The 24477-nt window shown below is 39.8% G+C and overlaps 1 protein-coding gene across 2 annotated transcripts in view; it reads right to left on the bottom strand.

The window, feature by feature from the left end:
* LOC139943971 (uncharacterized) overlaps window positions 1–24477 on the bottom strand; it is a 47606-nt gene that overhangs the window by 4532 nt on the left and 18597 nt on the right. Inside the window, exons 19-45 of one of the 2 annotated variants that reach the window (XM_071940888.1) lie at window positions 24327–24377; window positions 23009–23218; window positions 21581–21610; window positions 20730–20936; window positions 19477–19575; window positions 18899–19114; window positions 17955–18113; window positions 16743–16937; window positions 15238–15345; window positions 13591–13806; window positions 12402–12437; window positions 11835–11999; window positions 11238–11486; window positions 10967–11069; window positions 9872–9924; window positions 8807–8864; window positions 8006–8076; window positions 7326–7404; window positions 6076–6128; window positions 5827–5893; window positions 5011–5072; window positions 3898–3976; window positions 3349–3401; window positions 2797–2863; window positions 1811–1887; window positions 499–586; window positions 218–337 (exon numbers count right to left, since the gene is read on the bottom strand). In XM_071940888.1, the coding sequence (XP_071796989.1) occupies window positions 218–337; window positions 499–586; window positions 1811–1887; window positions 2797–2863; window positions 3349–3401; window positions 3898–3976; window positions 5011–5072; window positions 5827–5893; window positions 6076–6128; window positions 7326–7404; window positions 8006–8076; window positions 8807–8864; window positions 9872–9924; window positions 10967–11069; window positions 11238–11486; window positions 11835–11999; window positions 12402–12437; window positions 13591–13806; window positions 15238–15345; window positions 16743–16937; window positions 17955–18113; window positions 18899–19114; window positions 19477–19575; window positions 20730–20936; window positions 21581–21610; window positions 23009–23218; window positions 24327–24377 (2971 nt within the window). The remainder of the gene's footprint in view (window positions 1–217; window positions 338–498; window positions 587–1810; window positions 1888–2796; window positions 2864–3348; window positions 3402–3897; window positions 3977–5010; window positions 5073–5826; window positions 5894–6075; window positions 6129–7325; window positions 7405–8005; window positions 8077–8806; window positions 8865–9871; window positions 9925–10966; window positions 11070–11237; window positions 11487–11834; window positions 12000–12401; window positions 12438–13590; window positions 13807–15237; window positions 15346–16742; window positions 16938–17954; window positions 18114–18898; window positions 19115–19476; window positions 19576–20729; window positions 20937–21580; window positions 21611–23008; window positions 23219–24326; window positions 24378–24477) is intronic. The other variant, XM_071940889.1, reaches the window with a different exon arrangement.

The following is a 24477-nucleotide window of genomic DNA, read 5'->3' as shown; positions in this document are numbered from 1 at the left end:
AAAATGTTTTGAGGAGGCGTTTAAACACAGCCAGCGACGCATCTTCTCTCAGAGAAGGAATCATTCTACAGTACAAATGTCAAACTTCACATGGTGATCTTCACAATGAACTAAATCGATATCAGATAATGAGCACCAGATTAGACTTTCTTGTATGTAGGAAATTACTGTTAGTGTTTAGATCCGAGTCAGGCTCACTATAGAAGATCTGACTCACCATTTGTGTGTTTCAGAGAGTAGGATCTTGCCGCTTCTGTAGCCGATGCCTTCCTTGAAACAAAGGTCTGGAGTGCAGTATTTCTCTTCGCATCTTGCTTGTCCGTCGTCGTAGCAGCGACTGCGTTTGAAAATGATTCATCGAGAATAGTGAACACAGGTTAGTACATACAGTACTTACCACATACTGGTGTAGGGGTTAAACGAAAATTATAGAATACCAATAAAATATGTTGACTACACTTGAGCGGGTGATATTTAAATATAAAAGGCGGAACCTACCATTGGTTGCAGTCTTTCCAGAACTCCTGTCCATTGGTGTACGTCTGATCATCAACATAACACTTAATTGAAGTGTCAAGAATCACTGCTGACAAATTGACAGATATAAAATTAATAGAGCGGAAGGCGAAATGGTGCGCTCATGTGATGAGACAGGGAGACCTACCCAACGCAGCTATAGGTGGTCTGCCTACAGGAACAATTCGAGGCAGAGGCCGCCCTAAGCTGCGCTGGATAGACAACGTCACAAAGTGGAGTGGAAGAAGCGTCGAAGAACTGAGAAGAGCAGCGATTAAAAGACACCAGGTGATGGTGGCGACTCCAGGAGTGCGCCCCGATAACCCCCCAAAAATAGCACAGTATTACTCGCAAATGCATTGAATACGACAGAATAAAACCCGGTTCATGCTTACTGCAAATGCGATACAATTTTTTTTTTTTTTTCGCAGCAAATGTTTTGCAGGAGGTCACCACAAGTCGACTGATGCAAATTATTTGTTGCAATTTTCTGACATCAAAATGCATATTGCATTTGCAGAAAGTATGAACCAGGCTTTATGCATACTTCATGGCGCCACATAGTTAAGATCTCCAACCCTGGTGCTTCTGATGTCCCGGTCTGGGCAAAATACGTTGCTTTGTTATTTGGATGGGATATTAAACCGTGGGTCCCCTGTACTAGGATTGGTAGTGCACTTACTAAGAACCCAGCCGTCGATTTCACCAAAGATCTTCCTAACTTAGGATTAATCTTGGACATAGGACGGGTTCAATTCCGTATCCAAATACGTACTACGCATTGAACTCATCCTAAGTTAGGACGGGTTACTCGTCCTAACTCGAGATAGAACTGATCCTAGCGTTTCGTGAAATCGACTGCAGAACACTTTTCATGGAAGAGTAGGGGTTAACCCAAGTGTTTCTGGTTCACATAGCAAGCGCCCTTGTCTACAGGTTTTAGGTCTACAGGAATCCTAGGTTTCATAACCAGAAATATATATTAATCATTCTATTAGATCACTAAGCAACTCCACAACTGGTCACCAACCCAAGGGAAACGCAGACGAGGGCGCCCTAAGACAACATGGGAATAATGTAATCCAGAGGGACCTCTCCAGACTGGGCACTGGGTGGTCTGTGGAGGAGGCAGAAGTGGCAGCTCAAGATTGGGAAGCTTCTCACCAGTCAGGCAGCCATTGCAGAAATGCATGATGCTAACTGATGATAAAGATGATTTTATTAGAACTAAACTGCCATCAAATTTTGAAAATATTCGGATGGCGCTAAACTCATACTCATAAAAGATTCTTACCATCATCTTTGGGCTGCACGGCTACAGCAATCAGACATTCTTCTTCGGTACATTCAAGGAATCCATGGAAGCATGTGCTGCTCAGCAAAAGAAAAGAAAACATTATTCATAAATACCTTAGACAGTTTCGCTATTCCTATTGGTGAATAACTGTTTTTTTAAGAATCTGTTAAGATGCATACTACTCGCACGAATGCATATGCGAAAACTGTTTCAGTCATAAAAATGCAACACACATACAGAGCTCAAGGATGTCGGATAAGTTTGACAGTTTCATACTTTATCACACTGTTTTAACCAAAAAGGCATTTATGAATGGGAATAAAAGAGTAGTGACTTGTTCTTAAACTGCCGTTTAAAACTGTGCAGGATCATGGCCATGCGATTAAGGCACTCGCCTTCGGCTCTGGCCCTTATCGCAGGGCCATGACCCTACCGGTTTTAAACATCAGTTTAAGAACACATCGCTACCCTTTTATTCCCTTAGTTCAGACTGATCTTTACAATATCAGACGCCCAACGACAAAAAACAGACACTTCTTGGAAATTGTGAAATGGCATTAAAAGCACTGGATACTATTGGTAATTACTCAAAGTAATTGTTAGCATAAAAACTTACTTGGTGATGAGTAATGAAGAGCTGTTGATAGTATAAAGCATTGTGAGAAACGGCTCCCTCTGAAGTAACGTACATTTAGAGAAAGCACTAATTTTCCACTAAAATATTTGAATTTGAGTCCGAGACCTCAGAATTAGATTTTGAGGTCAAAAAATCAAGCATCTGAAAGCACACAACTTTGTGTGATAAGGGTGTTTTTTCTTCCATTTTTATCTTGCAACTCCAATTGAGGTCACATTTTCACAGGTTTGTTATTTTGTGCATATATTGACATACAACAAGTGAGTAGACTGGTCTTCGTCAATTACCAATAGTGTCCAGTGTCTTTTAAGAATCTATTGTTTACTACAGTACAATGGTCCCTTACCATGTGTTGCATTCAACTTGTGAAGATTCACCGTTGGGGATCTCCAATCCATTCAAGAAGCAGCTTGCTGTGGGTTTGAATAAGTATAGAGCCACAATAACATTATTTTATCTATCAATGATGGATAACATGTGCTGCCCAATGCAGAAAGAATTGCAGGCGAACCAAAATTCGACCCCAAAAAAATCAGTCCAGATGTGTCCCTATTTCTGGGAAACGAATGTTGTCAGGTCTGTACAAATCTTGACTGTTTTGAGCGGTATGGCTAAAACTAAATGAGGCGATCCTTGTCGCGAAGCCTTGAAAAAAACAAACCACTGCGGGGATCACTCGGGGAGTCGTAGTTTTAACAATAGCACGAATAAAGCAGTCAATATTCAAGCCTGCAATCTGATGAAAAGTGGTGAAGGCATCTATACAGTACATAGATGTTCATTGCTATGCAGAGTTGTAGTTACACCAAACACAACTTGTGTCTTGTAACAGGTTGCTTAAATAGCTGAAATACATGTATGTCGGCAAAACTAGGAGCACCTTATGTCAAGTACTTACTTGGATTGCAAAGTTTCTTGAAGCAGTTTGTAACATTGTTTCCAAGACAGGAACTGTCAAAAACAAAAGTTAAGTATTAAAACACAAATTTAGACCGATGGATGACATACTCAGAAGTACTTCAATAAAGTGAAGATGAAGACTCAGTTTATATTTGATGGAATGGGACCTGCTGAGGTGCAATACTCAATTATGTTTTTTTCTTTCTTATAGATTAAAAATTCTGAATCAAAGCATGCAGCAAACTTCCTTTCATCAAAGACCAGCATCCACACTTTGTTCGACCCGCAATACAAGTTTAAGCTCAATTGGTCATTGAAATCAGTCACAAAAAAATAGTTTAAAAAAAAAACACTACAACTTCACTATTTTCAAACATTGAGATCTTTCGTGTTCTCATTTCTGTTTTGGCTTGATCTCCATAAGGTAGTGAATATGAAATCACTGGTGTATAGTTTTTGCGAGCGATGAACTGGACCACACAGACCAGGAATGCTTTCATAACTTTCTAAATTCTTTAACGCAGAGACTTTGTGTTGAACTACTTACCACATGTTGCATTCATCATAGAAGGTCTGTCCATTGGTGTATTCCTTGGTATTGTACACACATCCCTCAATGCGGGCCACTGAAACAGAGCAGTTCATAGAAAAAAAACTTTTAGAAAATGACTACACTACCATTATTAGCCCGAGATAAACGGCCAAACAGAAAGAGGAAAAAAAAATGAACAGAAACAAGTAACTGTGGAGGTCCAAAAAATTCAATTTGAAAACTATGGGATGATAAAAACCACAGCTTGGAGTGTGTTTTCGCAGCTGTTAAGGCTCAGTCACACAGGCCCCAGTAACGTGAACGAAAATGAGAATGATAAAAATGCACGCCCTCGATTGGTTAAATGAGCGTGGGCATATTCTGCGTGGAACACGTTCTCTTTGCGTCGTGATCGTTATCGTTTTTGTTATCGCTGAAGTGTTACTTGGCCTTTACAGTCATGACAATTGGTCCTTAGAAAAAGTAGGAACATTTCGCCGAGTAAAAGGGCAGATATGTACTCCTTTAGAATACTTTAAGGCTATCTAATCACACTTTTATTTCTTTTCTGAGGCCAAAAAAAAACAGGAATCAGACAAAAATAGGAACAATATCATGCCTGATGAAACCAATAGGCCTACTTGTTGCAGTCATTGGCCACTGATTGACCAATGGGCAATTGAACCAAAATAGTTGATTTGTTACTACATCGAGTAGGCCTGGGCGAATAATTTAAATATTAGGTTAATGGCTTTTCCTAACTGAACCTCGAATACCGTTTTTGACCTAACCGGATATCCCCAAGTGGCGCAGAAACCTACCAATAAACCGGATAGTCCTCTAATTACAACCAAGTAACCCGATTCCTATTATCCGCGACCGTCGGGGCGACGATTGATAGATATGTGTTCGATGATTCCTTACGAAACTTTTTTTAAGACAGCATAAAACAGCATAAAAAATTATTTAACTATGCTCACTTCTGTAAAGAGTTAAAACAATGACATTTCCAATGTTTTTTGTTGAAAGATTTCGAAAGTTTTCCTTCTACACGGATTATTTATTACAAAATTTCACTATTCTCCCAGCACTAAACTCGAGATAACTTAGGGATGACAACTAACTCACTTGTCTTAATGTATGGATCACATGTGTTGGTCTCGCATTGCCAAACTCCACCGAAGCAGGTGCTGTAAAAGAAACAATTTAAATGAGTGAAAGACAATGAAATAAAAGTATTGGTTGAAAGTAAATTAAGTAAGAAATATTTGCTTTAGAAATGGAAGTGTTAAAAAAAATGCCAGGTCCGAGGGTAGAGGTTGATAATGTGTCCCAAAAGGCACTAGTGTTTGTAAAATGTGCTAGATAAGAGCTATTTTAAAAAACTTGCAGGGAGCCGAGAAAGATTACATGAATGCTATTGGCCCACCCACCTGGGCCCACTTTCATAGAGCTGGTTAGCACAAAAATTTGCTTAGCATGAAATTTCTTTCTTGATCAAAAAACAGGATTACCAACCAAATTTCAACAACAGCTGAATACCAGTAACAAGCAATATGCAACAAATGGAAATTTGGTTGGTAATCCTGTTTTTATCAAGGAAGAAAATTCATGCAAAGCAAATTTGTTGTGCTTAGCAGCTCTATGAAGTTTGACCCTGGGCCCAATTTCATAGCGCTGCTTAGCGGTAAATTTTGTGCTTACTGTCACTTTCCATTTCATAGCGCTGCTAACCGTAAGCACGCGATAAGGCATGCTAACCTTCCGGTGCTTACTGCCTGTAAATAAATAATGTCACAATGCAAATCCACAGTGAACGCGCAATATGGCCACCGTATTTTCCTGGTAACCTGTGACATTATTTTGGAGGGTTTGGTTTGTTTACAAAAAGTCTCCTGAAGGTGCCCGTCTTTGAGAATGAATTTAATCTGTTTAGAGTCTTACCATCTGTTGCATTCTTGTTTGATGGTGTCTCCAGAATGGTACGGAGTCCCCTCGTAATAGCAGTGGCCTGGAAAATAACAAGCATTCAAACAAAAATACAAAATATTAGGCCTTTGAGAACTACTGGGGGTTTAAAACATCAGGCTACATCAGTATTTTTTTTAAGAAAAAAATAAAATACAATAAGAACACTTTGTCTTTGGTAAGCAAAATTAAACAAGACTTAATGGAAAATGCTGATTTGCTTACCTGGGATGCAGTAGTTGTTCTGACAGATCACAATGCCGGTAGGTTCACAGGTACTGATGAGAAAAATAAAAACACAATACCAAAAAAATGATATGACTTCATATCATAACAGTATAGACCATTCCATTCAAGCCCTCGTGCGCAAGTACTGTGCCGTTGGTGGCTGCGCAACAATTGCGGAGTCGCGACAGCGCAGTGTTTTGTACACGAATGCACAAAACATTATTAATTATAATTTTTAAAGTCACCTGGAAGTGGTATTTTGTCAAAATAAAGCTTTTGTCACTAACATATGTGTTTTGATGAGTGGAATGTGAATAAACAGTTAACTAAGATTCTAAAAAATTATTTCTTATCTTATTTATAAATTTAAGAGTAGGCCTCGACCCGAGAGGCACTGTTCGTGACGCCAATCGAGGCGCGATATTTGAAGAGAAAATGCTGCACAGTGCTGAAAAAGACGTCAGACCGAACCACTAGGCACTATTGCTCTTGTGAGTCTGACCAGCCATCAGTAGTTGTTTTGCTGCATCTAGCAGCAATACAAATGCAGGAAAACAAAGTCTGCCTCGATTGACGTCACAAATGGGGTAGGCGGAGTCAACCCCCAAAACAACTTAAACTATTTTTTAACATATAAATCATGACAAACAATTACTAAAAAAAATTGTTTTATTGTTATTAAACATCTACTTTTATGTTTGAAAAAATAAAATTCTATTTCCAGTTGACTTTAAATTATATGTTTGGTTTACGGTAACACTATGTGTGTTTCTACTTGCCAGGTAGAGTTTATTTAGAGAACCGTCTTGCAATCTGAAAAGAATTTTCCTGCTTTTTAACTAATAGTTCTTTTCAGAACTGAGAAGTCTCCTGAGCAAGTAGATACACACATGGTGTTATTGTAAACCAAACATATATTGATACCTCACCATGCAAGGCCTAAAATCGTATAATTTTTAAATGGTTTTTGTTTATTATTTTGTTTTGCACGAAAACGCAGTGTTTTTGTACACTAGCCCATATAAAAAGTGTTTTTTGAGTTTATGAGTCATACTGGCAATGTCGAACAGGTCTGTCTGAGAATAGACCTTAAATGGTTACACCTGGGTTTTTTTTAACAAAAAATGTACAAGTAATTAGCTCAAATGTGTTTTCAGTTTACTGGCTGCAGTACCCGAGAGGGGCCATCCGAGGGATAAGTTATATGCTAAAAACAAAATGCCTTGCTGAAAAATAAAACCACGTACCACTTGTTGCATTCGTCATAGTAGGATTCTCCGACTCTCATGGTTTTGCCGGGTTCCAAGGTACATACAGATACAGTCTCTATAAATCAAAAACATAAATGTCTTGTCAACAGTCTTTGAAATTGTCTTGCAGACTAAGATCCAAAGGTCAGCCACCCACAACTGTCTCTGGAGAGTTTTTGGTTGCCCTTCTGGAGAGTGTTTGGTTGCCCTCTTCTGAAACATACAGGTGTTCTGTTTTTGTGTGTCATTCTTTATAGTTCATTTCCAAGTCTCTTGTTTGTATCTTTTCTGTCACCTAAACCTAAATGTTGTCATAACAATTGACTATAATACTGATAATAACAATAATAATAATTTTTTTTTTTTTTAATATTACCCCTGGTCAATGGGCCATTAAGTCATCCCTTTAACCACCTCAGCTCCTTGAGGAGCGTACCTTTCAATTGGATTTTGTAATTGTGCCACAGTATTTTAAGCAAGCCCGGAACTACACGAAGGCCATGGCATCTGTTGCCCCTGGTCTTGACCTGGATGCCCCTACAAAAGTTTATCTTTAAAGATTTTGCAATTGAAGTGCCCTTTGCAAAATGAAAATGGCCTTGCCCTCTCACAGATGAAATACCAGGCCAGTTGATGCACTAAACCCCAAATGAAAGTAGATAAAGTACTGTGCAAACCTTGCTCAGAGACCAGTTCAGTGTCGCAGTTTGGCTTCAGCTGGCAGTCCCACTGACCTCCAAGGCATGAGCTGAAAAGAAAATGGCAGACAATTAGTCAAATTTAGTCATTTGATATACTTTTCGTGTATTGGTTCAGTCACTTGGTGGCATGGTGGCTAGTGTGTAAAGCACTCGCCTCTCACCACTGTGGCCCTGGTTTGATCCCTAGCTATAGGACTCCTCTGAAGTGAACAGGGCCCAAAATCATGGCTCTGCTGTCTGCTTACCGTAAGCACGGAATCGGCGCTTACGGAAGCAGGAAATTCTGTGCTTCGGCAAGCGTATTTCACGGGTTAGCGGCAAATTTTGACTTCTGCGCGTGCGTACTCCACGTTACTAGCCATTCTAGGCTAACAAGGCTAGCGCAGAAATTCGGTGCTTGCACGTAAGCGGGGAATCGTGATCATAAGCGCAGAATTCGGCGGTAAGCAGAGCCATGAAATTGTGCCCAGGTCATTCTCACCAAACAAAATGTATTTTGCTGATTTGTGTTGCCTTGGCACAGCCCAAAGTCGATAGTATTTCTTGATCGATGGGTTGACCATGTAATACTTATTAAATATGTCGTACATGTACGACCTTGGCATTGAGAGAGTTCACTTGAGGCAGCCATCTTGATTTCCTACAAATAACAATCCAATGTAACCATACTGAGGCTGGAGAGACAGAATAGTCTGATCCCTTCATATGAAAGTGAGATTAAACCATCGTTTGCCACTGCGTAAACAGGGAACCTGACCCTAGGATTGTTAAACTCACCAGATCTCACAGCCCCGGTTGTACTCAGTAGCTTCCTGACCCAAGTGGTAACAGATACCTGTAAATTGCAGAAAAAAAGTACAACATTTGATTGTTTATTTCCAAAAATAACAATATTATACACATATTAACTGGCATAAATTCGGTAACTAGTGTACGTCTGTTCCTCGAGGGACTTTGAGCGACCAGGAGAGGGACCTATTTCCCTCGGCCTTCGGCCAAGGGAAATAGGACCCTCTTCTGGTCCCTCACAGGCCTGGACGGGAACAGACGTACACTAGTTACCGAATTTATGCCAGTCAATATGTGTTTTATAACTCAGCTCGGTCTTAAATGTCAAATAAGTAATCGTAAACAAAAGTGATCGGGCACTATTTTCAATGACTAGTGCCCTCTCGTGAACTAGTACCCGCAAAACACATGCGTGCGATCATTAGACTATATTAGTTCATCCCGCGTGACCGTGTTTCAGCCAACCAGAATACAGAACAAGCAAGAGGTGTGTTATAAATAATCTTAAAACATACAATCATTAGGTACAATGGGTGATAAGTGGAGGGCACTAGGAAAAAGCCTAGAAAAATACAGCAGTTGGAAGCAACATGTATGGTATCCACCCTGCTGGGTGTTAAAGGCAGTGGACACTATTGGTAATTACTCAAAATAATTATTAGCATAAAACCTTACTTGGTAACGAGTAATGGGGAGAGGTTGATAGTATAAAACATTGTGAGAAACGGCTCCCTCTGAAGTGACATAGTTTTCGAGAAAGAAGTGATTTTCCACGAATTTGATTTCGAGACCTCAGATTCAGAACTTGAGGTCTCAAAATCAACCATCTAAATGCACACAACTACATGTGACAGGGGTGTTTTTTTCTTTCATTATTATCTCGCAATTTCGATGGCCGATTGAGCTCAAATTTTCACAGATTTGTTATTTTATGCATATGTTGAGATACACCAACTGTGAAGGCTAGTCTTCGACAATTACCAATAGTGTCCACAGTCTTTAAAGATAAACTCAGACATCTATAGTATGTCATTTGCTAGGAAATTTACTCACCTGGAAGGCAGAGCTTTCTTGTGCATCCAGCGATGTTATTTCCAATGCATGTACTACAAAACAAAAAAAACAATTGACATTCAAAATTGAAGGACACTGATGACAAAAGATGTACGCTTTAAAATGTCTTTATGACCTCTTCCGATAGACGAGTTTCCCAGGAAGTTTGATTGACCTGTTCACACTTTAACTGCTGACCCTTGCTATTTATCTTTTACCAAGTTTGCATTTTAAAATGGCCACAAGTGCTTTTATAGTTTTAATAACATGCAGTAGTTTTCATATTTTTATATCGAGTGTTAGCCATGTGTTATTTATGTCCATAATGACCTTTTTTATTGTCTGTTTCCTAAATTGTGGCATCAGGGGTGGATTTCACAAAGAGTTAGGACTAGTCTTATCTCGAGTTAGGACCAGCTACTCGTCCTAACTTAGGACTATCCATGCAATTTGTATATCTCCTAGGACTAGTCCTAAGTAAAGAACAAATCCTAACTCTTTGTGAAATCGACCCCAGGAGATTAACTTGATAGTTATTTAGTTTACTTATTTTGAAATCCATCAGGGGTTGGAACTTTTTGTTCTTCTCTCCTTCATGTATGTATATCTAACCGTTCTTTTTATTTGTACTTTGCAATTTTTACCTGTGACATTAATAAATGAAATTAATGAAAGGAATGAAATGACAACTCCTGGGAATACTTTCACAGGAAAAAAGTGACCCCTACTTGCACTTCAGAGTAGGGTTAAAAAGAGATAACCCTGTGTCTCAATTGGTCATCGCCATTACAAGGGAACTATGAAAGAAAAATCAACCATGCTCCACAAATTTGTGTGCTTTCAGATGCATAATAACAGACTTTAGCTGAAGTTTTTTTATTAGTTGTTTCTCAAAAGCTAAGTTATTTCCGAGGGGGCCATATCATCCCACAATGTTTTATACTATACAAAAGCTCTCCGTTGCTTGTTACCAAGTAATTGTTTTGCTAAAAAACGATTTTGAGTAATTACCAATAGTGTCCAGTGCATTTATCTCCTATTACAGTCACACCCTAGACTTGACAGAGTCTGCTGTGTGTTTCTGTTTTAACCTACCATGAGTTGCAGTCCTCAAAGAATTGATCTCCTCTGTGGTACTCCACATCCCGATTGATGCAGCCATCAATAACGGTGGAAGGACTTGGAGAAGTCTTCACCACTACAATTACACAATCAAAAAAAATGTTGTATAAAAGCCTTTATCTTTCTTCAAACAAAGTTAATAAACCCGACATTAATTTCACTATCATTTTTATTTGGTTTATTTTCCCTGATGTTGCACTGTTTCACATTCAAGGGTTATAGTTAAACCAACTATTTTACTTACTAATGAGATCTTCATCAAAGGTAAGATGGTCACAGTTTGGCAGGATGGCGCCGGACATTCGCTCGACGCACTCGCAGACCTCTTCGATATTACCCTCGACGTTCTGGATCCAGTGGCACTGTTTGGGTTTGTAGTTACCATCGGGGGTGCACACTGGTCGTCTGTTGTCAAGACGCTCAATAAAACTGAGGCGGTGGTACTGGGTGAGTTTACGCTCGCAGGTCAAAGGTCGACTGTCAAAACGGAAACCTGTGGATGAGGAAAGACCAAGAGGATAACATAACAATTCAAATGTATAATCATAGCGCACAAGAAAGCAATTAACATGGGAAAAGGCGAGTCTTAATAAGATTTTAACGAAATGCAGATAGAGTATCAGGTTCACTATTGGCAGTTTGGGAAATTGTTCCAAATCATTGGCACACAGCTACACTAAAAGCTCTTTGACCTAGAACTTTGATTGCTTTGAGAACATTCAAGTGTAAGGGGCAAAATACTCTTAAAATCCGTTTACAAAATTTTGACACTTGCCCCTGCCATTTGGCTTTCAGCACTGACATACTCTGTGGCTTAAGCAGTTGGCTTTTGGACACTTACTCAAATGGCCGCACATGCTCTCGCATTCCTCCTGAGACTCGTACTGGTTCTCGTTGCCGCGACATCCACCATAAACAAACATGGTGCACTTGTTGAGGAGGGTGCTGAAGGTCCAACGGACAAAGCGACCCCTGCAAGGTCCCTTCACTGTCGGCTTCCTACAAACTGTGAACCAACACAACCCAGAAAATAAAGTTCTTAGTCCCTTTCTCTAATGAACAAAAAATCACAGACATATTACTCGGGGGGATTGGAACCCACGACCTTTGCAATTCAATATTTTCCGCTGAAGCAACTCTATGAAATTGGGCCCAAGCTAAAGACAAAAATCTGAATTCAGATCAAACTCTGATATTTCACATCCTTGAAAGAGTTTCATCGGATCTGTAAAAACAATTAATTATTATAAAATATGTTCTTCTGCTGACCATAACATACCCAAATGTGATCCTCTTACATGTGACTCATTGATATTGTGGAAGGAAACCAAATAGCAATAACAAAAGCACAAAAAGGGGTCACTCTGAGCAATAATTGTATAAACTGACACACTATGTTGGCTCTTACCTTCTGCAAGTTGAGTTGTCACACGCTGAAGGGATTCTGAGGAGCAAATGGGACAGACATAAATGATTCAAGTACATTTATTTTGACTTGATAATTTGATGGTTTAAAGGCAAAGTATACCTTTGGTTTTTGGAGCCGTCAGCTTAAATCTGGAGTGACTATGACCATGCAGGGAAAATAATCCCTAATGGGAATACACAATCTGAGAATTGTTGCTGACAGTAATGTTCTCAAATTTAATGTTCAGGCATTAAAGACAGTGGACACTATTGGTAATTGTCAAAGACCAGTCTTCTCACTTGGTGTATCTCAACATATGCATAAAATAACAAACCTGTGAACATTTGAGCTCAATTGGTCGTCGAAGTTGCGAGATAATAATGGAAGACAAAAACACCCTTGTCACACGACGTTGTGTGCTTTTAGATGGTTGATTTCGAGACCTCAAATTCTAAACTTGAGGTCTCGAAATCAAATTCGTGCAAAAATACTTCCTGCTCGAAAAACTATGTCACTTCAGAGGGAGCCGTTTCTCACAATGTTTAATACCATCAACCTCTCCCCATTACACATTACCAAGTTAAGTTTTATGCTAATAATTATTTTGAGTAATTACCAATAGTGTCCACTGCCTTTAAAACTGATATCTTTATTCATAATCACGTAATTTCAAAGTGGATTGTTTCTCAAAATGCTAAATACAATTCAAGTTGCTGTAGGCTTCTATTGCTATTCATTTTAAGAGTGATAACCAAACGTATACATTCCCTTTAAAAGGATGAGCTCTTCAAAAATCTTAAGAAAGAGAAAGGTGTGGGGTTGTTGTAAAATTGTAGATTTTTTTGTTTTACATGGTTAACATCGGACAATTTCATTTCGGTACATAACCCTTTTCTTTTACCTCTTGCTTATGCTCTTATTTGAAGAAGAAAAAAGAAGAGAAGCAAGTAGGAAGAAACTATAAATAAATAGTAAACTTGCGGGTACAACCATGTGTAAATTTCTTTAGTGGGAGTGTTGGCTCTGAAAAGAGCTGGTATGGTCTCGACGTTTGGAACAGTATACTCTGCTCGTCTTTATGAGAACCAAGTGTTCCTCAAAATGGTTGAGACTTGCAAGGTGTATTGCTACTAGAATCTCAGGGATTCTGGTATAACAAAAATTGTGTTCTTCTTTTTTCCTTTCTTACCGTTTCTCAAGTGCCAGCAGTAAGGTGTTCCCTTCACCATGGGGAGTACAGTATCGGGCAGGACGTCTCCGTAGGACAGCATGCAGTAGCACACGCCAGTGGTCGCATTGCACTGCAATGGTGTGTAGGTTCCGCTTGGTTCACAGGTTGGCACGACGGCTCCCTTGATGCGGCTAGTCAGCTCCTGCTGCTTGGTGCAGTTGGGGTGGTGGTGCACTACGGGTGGGAACGTTTTGTTAATTGATGAAAAACTTGATAACTTTTAAAAACAAAAAAGTACAAATTGATGGGTATATACAAACGCAGAGGTTAATATTGTGTTTGAAAAAGCCTTCTGAGCGCCACGGCAGCTCGAGCTGTATACTCCACAAGGAGATGAGAATGACTAAAGGAATGTTATTGGCCCAATGACGAATCCACTAATTTAATGGGAAATAACAAGTCACCTGCGATTTCACGAAATGCTAGGATTAATCCTAACTCTAGTTAGGACGAGCAACCCGTCCTAACTCAGGATGGGTTCAATTCGTCCTATGTACTTGGATACGGAACTTAACCCGTCCTCAGTCCTAAGATGATTCCTAAGTTAGGAAGAGTTTGGTGAAATCGACGACAGGACTCAAAATGAACACTGGACCGCAGGCCCGAGGCCAGTGATTTTAGTGTTGGGCCAATAAACTCATTCATTTCATTCAGTCGATGCAGAGCATCGGATGATGGCCCTCCAAACACGTTGGTCCTCCGTAGCTGTACGCAGCGCTTCCAAACGCAGTCCAGAGTCCCGGCACAAGGCGTCCACATAGGTGGTTTGTGGTCTGCCTCGGTAACAGTGACCTTGAGTAGGGGCCCAAAGCACAAGCTTGCTCACTGCCAGCTCAGCATTTCTGAGACAGTGACCTGCTAGTCTCAGCCTTCTTGCCCTAATCTTGGTGCTAACTCTAAATAAACTCACAACCATACAAGTCCGGCAGTCTTATGTGTTCTAATAACACCTCACAACAAATATCTTTCAACTCTGTTGAGTATTGAATGCCAAAGATAAAATTTGATATATCTTTTTTTTAGTACTTGTTCCAAAATCAGCTCAAATGGGAAACTGTGTAGATAGTGTTCTGCTCATTTTGATTCTGGTTGTGAATCAAACCTTCTGGTCCAGTTAAAGAATTGAGCAACAAGCAGAGCAGCCTTGTGGATTTGTTCCCCCAAATTCAAACCCTGGTCACTATTAATGTAATAATATAAATAACAATATTGTGAGTTTATATAGCGCTTTTTCACTCCCGAACGGGTGTCTCAAAGCGCTTCAAATTATTACCCATGGTCACTGGGCCTTAATTCACTCCTTAAACCATCTCAGCTCCCTGGGGAGTATACAGCCTCGTGCAACAAATGCGTTACTCGGCTAAATCAATCACAAGAACCATCTCTGCCCTCACAGGTACCCATTTACCCCTGGGTGGAGAGAAGCAATAATAGCTAAGTGTCTTGCTCAGGGACACAAGTGTCACGACCGGGATTCGAACCCACACTCTGCTGAACAGAATCAGCAGAGCTTGAATTCAGTGCTCTTAACCGCTCAGCCACGACAACCCATGTAGTATGTATTCATTCCATGAATAATAAAACAAGAATGAAAGTTGAACGTACGTCCAGCTGGGAAGAGACTATTGAGAGGAAGTTGTGTAATCGTCTTGGTGGAGCTGGTCACAGGGATCTTGGACCAATGTCTGGTGATCTGCATAAACTCAAGGGTAGCTGTAATGAGAGAATAAATCAAAACAGTCTGAATTCAAATATATGGTGGAATATTTTAATGTTCTCACATCTGTTTATGCGCTTAGTCTATGGAGAGTATTTAGTTACAGCCACTGGACACTATGGGAGTTAAAGACAGTGGACACTATTGGTATTTGTCATAGACCGGTCTTCTCACTCGGTATATCTCAACATATGCATAAAATAACAAACCTGTGAAAAGTTGAGCTCGATTGGTCGTCGGAGTTGCGAGATAACTATGAAGGAAAAAACACCCTGTCACACAAAATTGTGTGCTTTCAGATGCTTGATTTCGAGACCTCAAATTCTAAACTTGAGGTCTCAAAATCAAATTCGTGGAAAAAAACTTCTTTCTCGAAAACTACGTCACTTCAGAGGGAGCCGTTTCTCACAATGTGTTATACTAGCAACCTCTCCCCATTACTCGTTACCAAGTAAGGTTTTATGCTGATAATTATTTTGAGTAACTACCAATAGTGTCCACTGCCTTTAATTAAAATAAATATATTACATAAAACCTGACTTGATAAGAAGCAATCGAAAGGTCTGATAGTATAAAACATTGTGAGAAACGGCTCCCCCTGAAGTAACTTAGTTTTTGGGAAAGAGGTAATTCCTAACCCAAATTTTGAAAGACTTTTCTTTCATTATTCTCCTGCAACTTCGATGACCAATTGAGTCAACATTTTTACAGATTTGTTTGTGTGTGCATATGTTGGGATACACCTAGTGAGAATACTGGTGTTTGACAATAACCGATTTTGTCCAGTACCTTTAAAGGGACAAAGGAAAGTCCTCACATTAATAGTAATACATTTTTTATGGCTGCCTAAATAATATTCTGATAGTATAAGTAACAAATTACTTCATGGTTCTTAGTTCATCCAATTCATTAGAACTCTCCCTACGATTATACCGGCTTTAAAGGAACACGTTGCCTTGGATCGGACGAGTTGGTCAAAACAAAAGCGTTTGTAACCGTTTTTTATAAAATGCATATGGTTGGAAAGATGTTTTAAAAGTAGAATACAATGATCCACACAAGTTTGCCTCGAAATTGCGTGGTTTTCCTTCTACTGTGCGAACTAACATGGTCGGCCATTTATGGGAGTCAAAATTTTGACCCCCATGAATGGCCGACGTGTTAGTCGACGAGGTAAAAGGAAAACCACGCAATTTCGAGGCATGTTTGTGTGGATCATTGTATTCTACTTCTACAACATCTTTCTACCCATATGCATTTTATAAAAACGGTTACAAACGCTTTTCAAAGACCAACTCGACCGATCCAAGGCAACGTGTTCCTTTAAACAAAAGTAAGAAACTACCAAGACCTGTGACTTAGAAACTACCAAGACCTGTGACCTGTGACTTACTGTTCCAGTACTTGGTACAATCCATGGTCCCTTCGGTTCCCTCGATCTCGACACCATTCTTGTCCACACAGTAGACAGTCTGGCTCAGAGGTCTGTACTGCATGGTGTTGAAGGTGCCATTGCGCTGGCAGGCAGGGTTGAACACACCCGGAACCACCTTTGCGATTTGCTGCTGGCGAATGCAGGTTGTGACATCTACAAAGAACGGACAAAGAAATACAACAATGTAAGACTTGGGTCTTATTCCTGCAGCTGATTGACTGTGCAGAAACTTGCTAAGTATATTCCGAATATAGCTGGCACCAAAATATGTTCTTTGGTCCAAGTTTTACTTTGGCTTTAGAGGGTTTTTAAATCCAGGAGGCTATTGGTTTTTGAAATTGTTGTCCCTTCCTTCTGTTTTTATGGTGTTTTGTTTTTACAATTATCTGGATTTGCTTTTGTTTCAATGTTTTCTAATGTGTGATTTTAAAGGCGTTTGAGTGCAAACTCCTTATTATTCTATAAAGTCGGCAGGGGTCTGGTTGTACACATCTCAAGATGACAGTTTTTATACTTTTGGATAACCTTGACAGACCCTCTCCAACTTGTAATCATTGTGTTTTTGTTGAAAGATGTAAAAAATAAAATAAAAATTTAACACAATTAAACAAAATAAATAATAATAGGCCTATAGTCCAAGAAGTTTGAATTTGAGCGAGACTTACACAGTCCACTCTGAATATAGTTTGGACCAACTTGGTCCTAGAGGCTGTAATACAACAAGACTTGTACAGTCTATTCTAAAGAGTTCACAGGGGATGAAACAAATTTCCTTCAAAAGCAGATAACAAAATCTTGTCTAACACGAAATACTGAAGATAGTAATTGAAATTCCCACACGCAATCTACTCCATGATAGTAGATACTCAGCAAGAAAAAATATCTATCAGAACTAAGGACGGATTTTTTCCAGTCAAATCTAAACTTTGCTTCATGAAAGTAGAAAACATCAGTGTCACAAACCAATAGACCTCATGCATTGTCACCATCAAGCTGCGATCTTAGAGGTAAAACGATGACAAAACAATAAAAACGCACAGATTTATACACGCAGCACGCAGGTTTTGCCAATGAACAGCCCCTTTTTGACCTCTAGGTGAGGCCGCCCTACTGATATGACATCATGTGCATAAGATCTATTGAGAAATTAAAGGGAAAAAATCTACATACCTTTTTTGATTTTCAGGGTCCATGTGACTGGTTTGTACTGTTTGCCGACGACATTGTCTGGCTGGACGTCGTTGATGAGCAGTGGGTCCCAGCCATTATGGATTAATGACATGGTAGGTTGGATGGTAATGGTGGTGGTGTTAGTCTTGGTCACAACGGCTGAGGGAGAAAAAAAACAGACAACACAAATCCAATGAAAAGATATCTAAGGTGATCCATGTGTAAATAAGAATTCTAGCTTTGAGTATGTTGCGAAACAAGACTGCTGGAAAATCATGAAATCACAAGCTTTTTGTACAAACTCTTCCAGGTCAAAAGATGAATTCAAGCTACGGTCCATTGCAAAACGAGACTGCTGAAAAACTCTCACAGATCATAAGAGTCAATGACCAGATACAACAAAAAATCTTTAAGATCAAAAGAAGAATTCAAGCTTTGGTTCATTGCAAAACAAGACTGCTGGAAAACTCTCACAGATCATAAGACTCAAAGACCAGATAAGACAAAAACAGCCAACATTTAAAAAAAATCCTCACGATCAAAAGAAGAATTCAAGCAATGCGTACATTGTGATACAAGACTGCTGATATTCCCATACAAAAAGGTGGGAAAACGACCTTACAAAATCTTCTAGATCAAAAGACGGGTTCAAGCTGGCTCTATGACTTGATGTGTCTTTTGACTTCCCGTTCTGCGTAGTCTCATAACACAGAATGGATGAACCACAGGACTAATTAAAATATCCAATATATGTTTATACTTTCAAGTCACACTTCCAGGGGGCGGATACTACGATCCAGCAAGGCATTCTGGGTAAGAAAGAAAAATGGCGTGAGGAGATTGTACACCACTGGGAACAACGTTGCCTTCTTTTGACATCTAAGAGAGGGAACCATGCTACTGTACCAAGTAATCAAGTGAGTGACCAGCTCTGGTTTACTTACCATACAGACTCCTGTAAGTCTCGCAGTCTGGTGTCTGGACTCCCCGACGCTTGATGGTCTCTGGTACGATCGTCCCGGTCACATCCACGCAAAAGCAGCGGCTGGTCCCCTCAGGGCACTGCTCCGGGGTGAAGCGACCATCGGTCTCACAGGTTGGTCGGTAGACGGTGGGGACATGCTCAGAGATCAGCTGCTGGAGATGACAACGAGGGGTCTCTAAAAAATAAGAATAAATAACAATACTCAGTTTTTATATAGCGCTTTATACACCCAAAGGGTGTCTAAAGGGCCTCCAACATTATGAGACTTATTGTTATACCAACAATAGCGCCCAGAATGGATAGCTCATTCAACTTCGTCGCGCTTCAATGTACATTGCCATTCTTCAGTGTCCGAGGTCCGAGGTCCTTAGCAACGGCGGTAATTGCTGTCAAGTCCACGGCTTGTCTGCGAAGGAACGCTTGGGAGGTTTTCACAAGGCGCGTAAGCTAAATCAATCAAAAGAACCATCTCTGCCCTCACAGGTACCCACTTACCCCTGGGGTAACACACCTCATCATACTGTTTCAGTCACTTACTGTGGATCAGGTTCTTGATGGGGAAGGTATCAAAATTTCGGTGTGCGTTTTGATCGTGGTCAACCTGGGCAGTAAAAGGCTTAACTTCATGATGAACGTCTGAATAACACAAAAAAAGAGTTGTCCATTTGTACGCTAATGTGATAAATATAATCAAGAAATAGTAAACATGTGCTCTTGTGAAATAAGGTCGCACCATAAGTTAGAATGGTAACTTTCACTAACAAAACTTTTGGAAATGATTCAACTCGCAAACTAATCAAGTTTCTATGTTCAATAAAGTACTATTTGATTTTGTCTTATTGCATACTTCCAAGGTGCTCTTTACAATCTGGACCCATTTTCATAAAGCTGCTGAAGCACAAAAAGGAACTGAGCACAACAAAGTTATGCTTAACAGAATATGGACACCAGCCAACATGCCATATCTCACAGACAATCTGTGACTGGTCTCCTGCAAATGTTTTGCTTAGCAGAAAATCATTAAGCATTATGATCTGGGCCCAATTTCATAAAGCCTGTAAGCACACAAACTTGCTCAACACAGACAAATATCGCTTAGCAGAAACTGGTTACCAAATAAAAGTCCATACAGTTTTACACTGTTGTGACTGGTGCCCGACCTTCTAAGCAGTATTTTCTGCTTAACTGCTTTATGAAGTTTGGCCCTGCTTCGAAGGCTTTTTCATAAACAATATCAACCACTACCTTAACAGGTACCCATTAATACCCCTGGGTGAATAAAGGAATTATAGTATCCATCTTGCTCTAGGACACAAGTGTCACGACCGGGATTCAAACCCACACTCCATTGACTTAAAGGGAAGGTACACGTTTGGTAATTACTCAAAACAAATATTAACTTAACAACTGACTTGGTAATGAGCATTGAAGAGCTACTGATAGTATAAAACATTGTGAGAAACGGCTCCCTCTGAAGTAACATAGTTTTTGAGAAAGAGGTAATTTCTCACTAAAATATTAAAGGACCTCCAGCTAGAAGTCTTTTATTCCTATCTGAAAGCACACAAATTCGTCCAACAAGGGTGTTTTTTCTTTCATCATTTTCTTGCAGCTTCGATGACCAATTCACAGGCTTGTTGTATTATTCTTATGATGGAGTACACTTAGTGAGAATACTGGTCTTTGGCAGCCACCAAAACGTGTCCAGTGCCTTTAACCACCAGAACTTTAATTTGTTGCTCTTATTAACCAGTCCGCTACGCAGCTCAATAAAACTAAGTCCTGCTTACATGTTCTAAAGTCCTGGCAGTCGAGTGTTGAGGTCTTGGTGATGGTCCATTCCAGGATGACCCCATTAACATCGACGCAGAAGCGGACATTGGTGAGTGGGTTGACCTGGAGGGGTCGATAAGTTCCGTCGTCCTCGCAGGTTGGCTTGAAGGGAAGTCTGAACAGCTCGGCCTTCTCTCTCTCGTCCTGGCATCTTGTCAGTTGATCTGGTGATGAGTATACAAAGTATAATCATTAGTGGAAAAGCACTGGACACTATTAATAATTAACCCAAATCATTCTTAGCATAAAAACTTACTTGGTGACCAGCAATGTTAGCTGTTGATAGTATAAAACATTGTGAGAAACGGCTCCCTCTGAAGTAACATAGTTTTTGAGAAAGAAGTAATTTTCATTTATATTTGATTTTGAGACCTCAGAATTAGATTTTGAGGTCCTGAATACAAGCATCTGAAAGCACACAACTTCGTGTGACAAGGGTGTTTTTTCTTCCATTATTATCTCGCAACTTCAATGACCAATTGAGTTCAAACTTTCACTGGTTTGTTATTTTTATGCAGATGTTGAGATACACCAATGAGAAGACTGGTCTTTGACAATTACCAATAGTGTCCAGTTTCTTTAAGATGATTGACCCTCACACCCACTCATTGAAAAGGATGTATAATTTCAAGTTTTTGTGGTCGAACTCAAGAATTCTTTTATGGAGCTTTCCAGTGATGTGAATGTATTACCACCGAATGACATGTTTTGTGCTTAGCTTCTTTTTGTGATGAAGCAGCTCTATTAAATTGAGCCCTGCTGTGATAATTACAGCAGTTATTAAAAGATCATAATAACAAACACTTACCTGTGGAGGTCATTTGACCAGGTCTGTCAACTGGAAAAATAAAAATAAACAAAACATAAAAAATCATGTCAAAAATGAGTTTGAGAGAGACGTTGACAAGCCGTGGTTCTTGAGCGGTGATCTTACACACCCTAACAATGAACCACTTTCCCAACTTCTAGTAGTTTGGACAATTTAGGACATCAAAAATGATTGTACCCGAATGGGTTTCCCCTCTTGGATAAAACAAACCCACATCTTCACACCGAGCCCTGTACCCATATCTTCTTCAAAACAGTTTCCCCTCTTTGATAAAACAAACCACACAGTCACACCCAGTCCTGTACCCATTTTTCTTCTTCAAAACAGTTTCTCCTCTTTGATAAAACAAACCACACAGTCACACCCAGTCCTGTACCCATTTTTCTTCTTCAAAACAGTTTCTCCTCTAAGATAAAACAAACCACACAGTCACACCCAGTCCTGTACCCATTTTTCTTCTTCAAAACGGTTTTCCCTCTTTGATAAAACAAACCACACAGTCACACCCAGTCCTGTACCCATTTTTCTTCTTCAAAACAGTTTCCCCTCTAGGATAGAACAAACCACACAGTCTCACCCAGTCCTGTACCCATTTTTCTTCTTCAAAACAGTTTCTCCTCTAGGATAAAACAAACCACACAGTCACACCCAGTCCTGTACCCATTTTTCTTCTTCAAAACAGTTTCTCCTCTAGGATAAAACAAACCACACAGTCACACCCAGTCCTGTACCCATTTTTCTTCTTCAAAACAGTTTCTCCTCTAGGATAAAACAAACCACACAGTCACACCCAGTCCTGTACCCATTTTTCTTCTTCAAAACAGTTTCTCCTCTAGGATAAAACAAACCACACAGTCACACCCAGTCCTGTACCCATTTTTCTTCTTCAAAACAGTTTCTCCTCTAGGATAAAACAAACCACACCTTCACACCCAATCCTGTGCCCTTTTTTCGTTCTTTAAAACTTGTCCCCTCTCAAGTGGAACAAACCAACTTCCCACGCCCACAAGAACCCGTTTCTTAATAATAATAATAATACAAGGTATTTATAAAGCGCTCTAACTAACAGGGGAAAGTACCACAGCGCTGTACACACAAAATAAACAAAGAGCAAAGAATAAATAAAAGCTAGCAAATCAGGTGAACAGGTGGGTTTTGAGAGATTTCTTGAAGGCTGCTAGTGAGCTAGAGTGGCGGATGCTGTGAGGTAAATCATTCCAGAGTTTGGGGGCAGCAGCGTGGAAGCTTTTTTCACCAGTAGTGGTGCGTGTTTTGGGGATGGCAAGTAGTCTGGTGTCAGTAGATGACCGGAGGTATCTGTTAGGTTTGTACAACTGAATGAGATCCGTTAGGTATGAAGGCGCAGAGGCGGTATTGAGACATTTGAAGACATTTGATTCTTCTCACCTCTAAACTCCTCACAGTTGGGACGTCCTTGAGAGACATGCATGATGGTACCAGGGATAGTCTTGCCCTCTGGGGTAACACAGTAGCAGATCCCAATGTGGACGTCGCATTGCCTGGGGGCGTAGTACCCAGTAAGGAGACACTTGGGGGTGTTGTACCCAGTTAGTTGGGAGCTTTGGTCGCTGGTTGATGTGATGCAGGGGTGGGTTTCTGAGATAGGATAAATCAAAACAAAAACCAGCAGAATTTTAAAAACAGCCTTTAAAAGGGTTTGGATAATTTTTTAATAACACAAAACACAATGCCCCAGATTCACATTAAACTTAGACAGTTTGAAGATAATGATGGTAGAAAGCTTCCCTTAAAATATTACTTGCTGTAGTTTTTGAGAAATGAGTAAAACAATATTTATTTGGTTTGCGGTAACACCATGTGTGTATCTACTTGCCAGGTAGAGTTTGTTCTTAGAGAACTGTCTCGCTTAATTCTACTACCGCGGAAGTAGATTGTTCGGGTGGTCGGGAGACTTCATTTAAAACAATGTCACCAAAAAAAATTTCGTCTCAGGAGATGAAAATTATTTTAGCATGTACGACACATTTACCAGTACTGGTACTTACACGACTCTCCTGAAAACATTGCTTTGTGATTTTCAATTTTTTTTTCTCAAAAGCTTGAAGACTAATGAAGCTGAAACTTCTCCAGGTAAATTATATTACATGTACATGTACAGCATCATTCACAGGTCGATTTTGTGCTTACTGTGCGATTTTGTATTTCAAACCGCTAACCGTAAGCACACGAAAAGGCATGCCAAGCTTCCGGTGCTTACTGCATGAAAATAAATGATGTAACAATACAAATCGCGCAAAATGGCCGCCTAATTTTGTTGCTTACCTGTGGAATACACTTACACCTGAGCAAATTTGTTCTGCTACAGTAAGCACGAAAATTTGCTTACCCTTAAGCAGCGCTATGAAAATGGGCCCAGGGCACTAATGTAGAGTGCATCGATACGTTATTTTTAAATGTGCTATAAAAAAAAAAACCTTATTTCTAAGGGTTTGGTTTGTTTACAGATCGTCTGCTAAAGGTGCCCGTCTTTGAGAATGAATTTTGCTTTCCGTTAAGCAGCGCTATTAATTTGGAACCAGCCCTGCTAAAACCGAAGCATCATCAGCAGTCTAACATTCTCCTGAAGATGAGCATACTATTCAAAACACCAGGGCCACACCTGCTCTTCTCAGAAACAATCCTTCTCCTAAAAGCGTTCTTATAAACAAATTTTGTATTGTCCCTGACGTAATATTTGACTTACCCATCTGCGTCTCTGGTTCAGGTAGGATGAAGTGGCGATAATCCTCAAACACTGAATACAACAAGAAAAAGAACACAAATTTTCCTCAATATGCCACTTGAACTTAGAAAGGATATCTTTTAAAAATTACATTTTTGAACCTCTCCTATCT

The sequence above is a fragment of the Asterias amurensis genome, chromosome 11 (genome assembly GCF_032118995.1).
Source record: "Asterias amurensis chromosome 11, ASM3211899v1".
Classification (NCBI taxonomy): domain Eukaryota; kingdom Metazoa; phylum Echinodermata; class Asteroidea; order Forcipulatida; family Asteriidae; genus Asterias; species Asterias amurensis.
The sequence above is the reverse complement of the archived record's forward strand: the minus strand, read 5'-3'. Positions and strand labels throughout refer to the sequence as shown.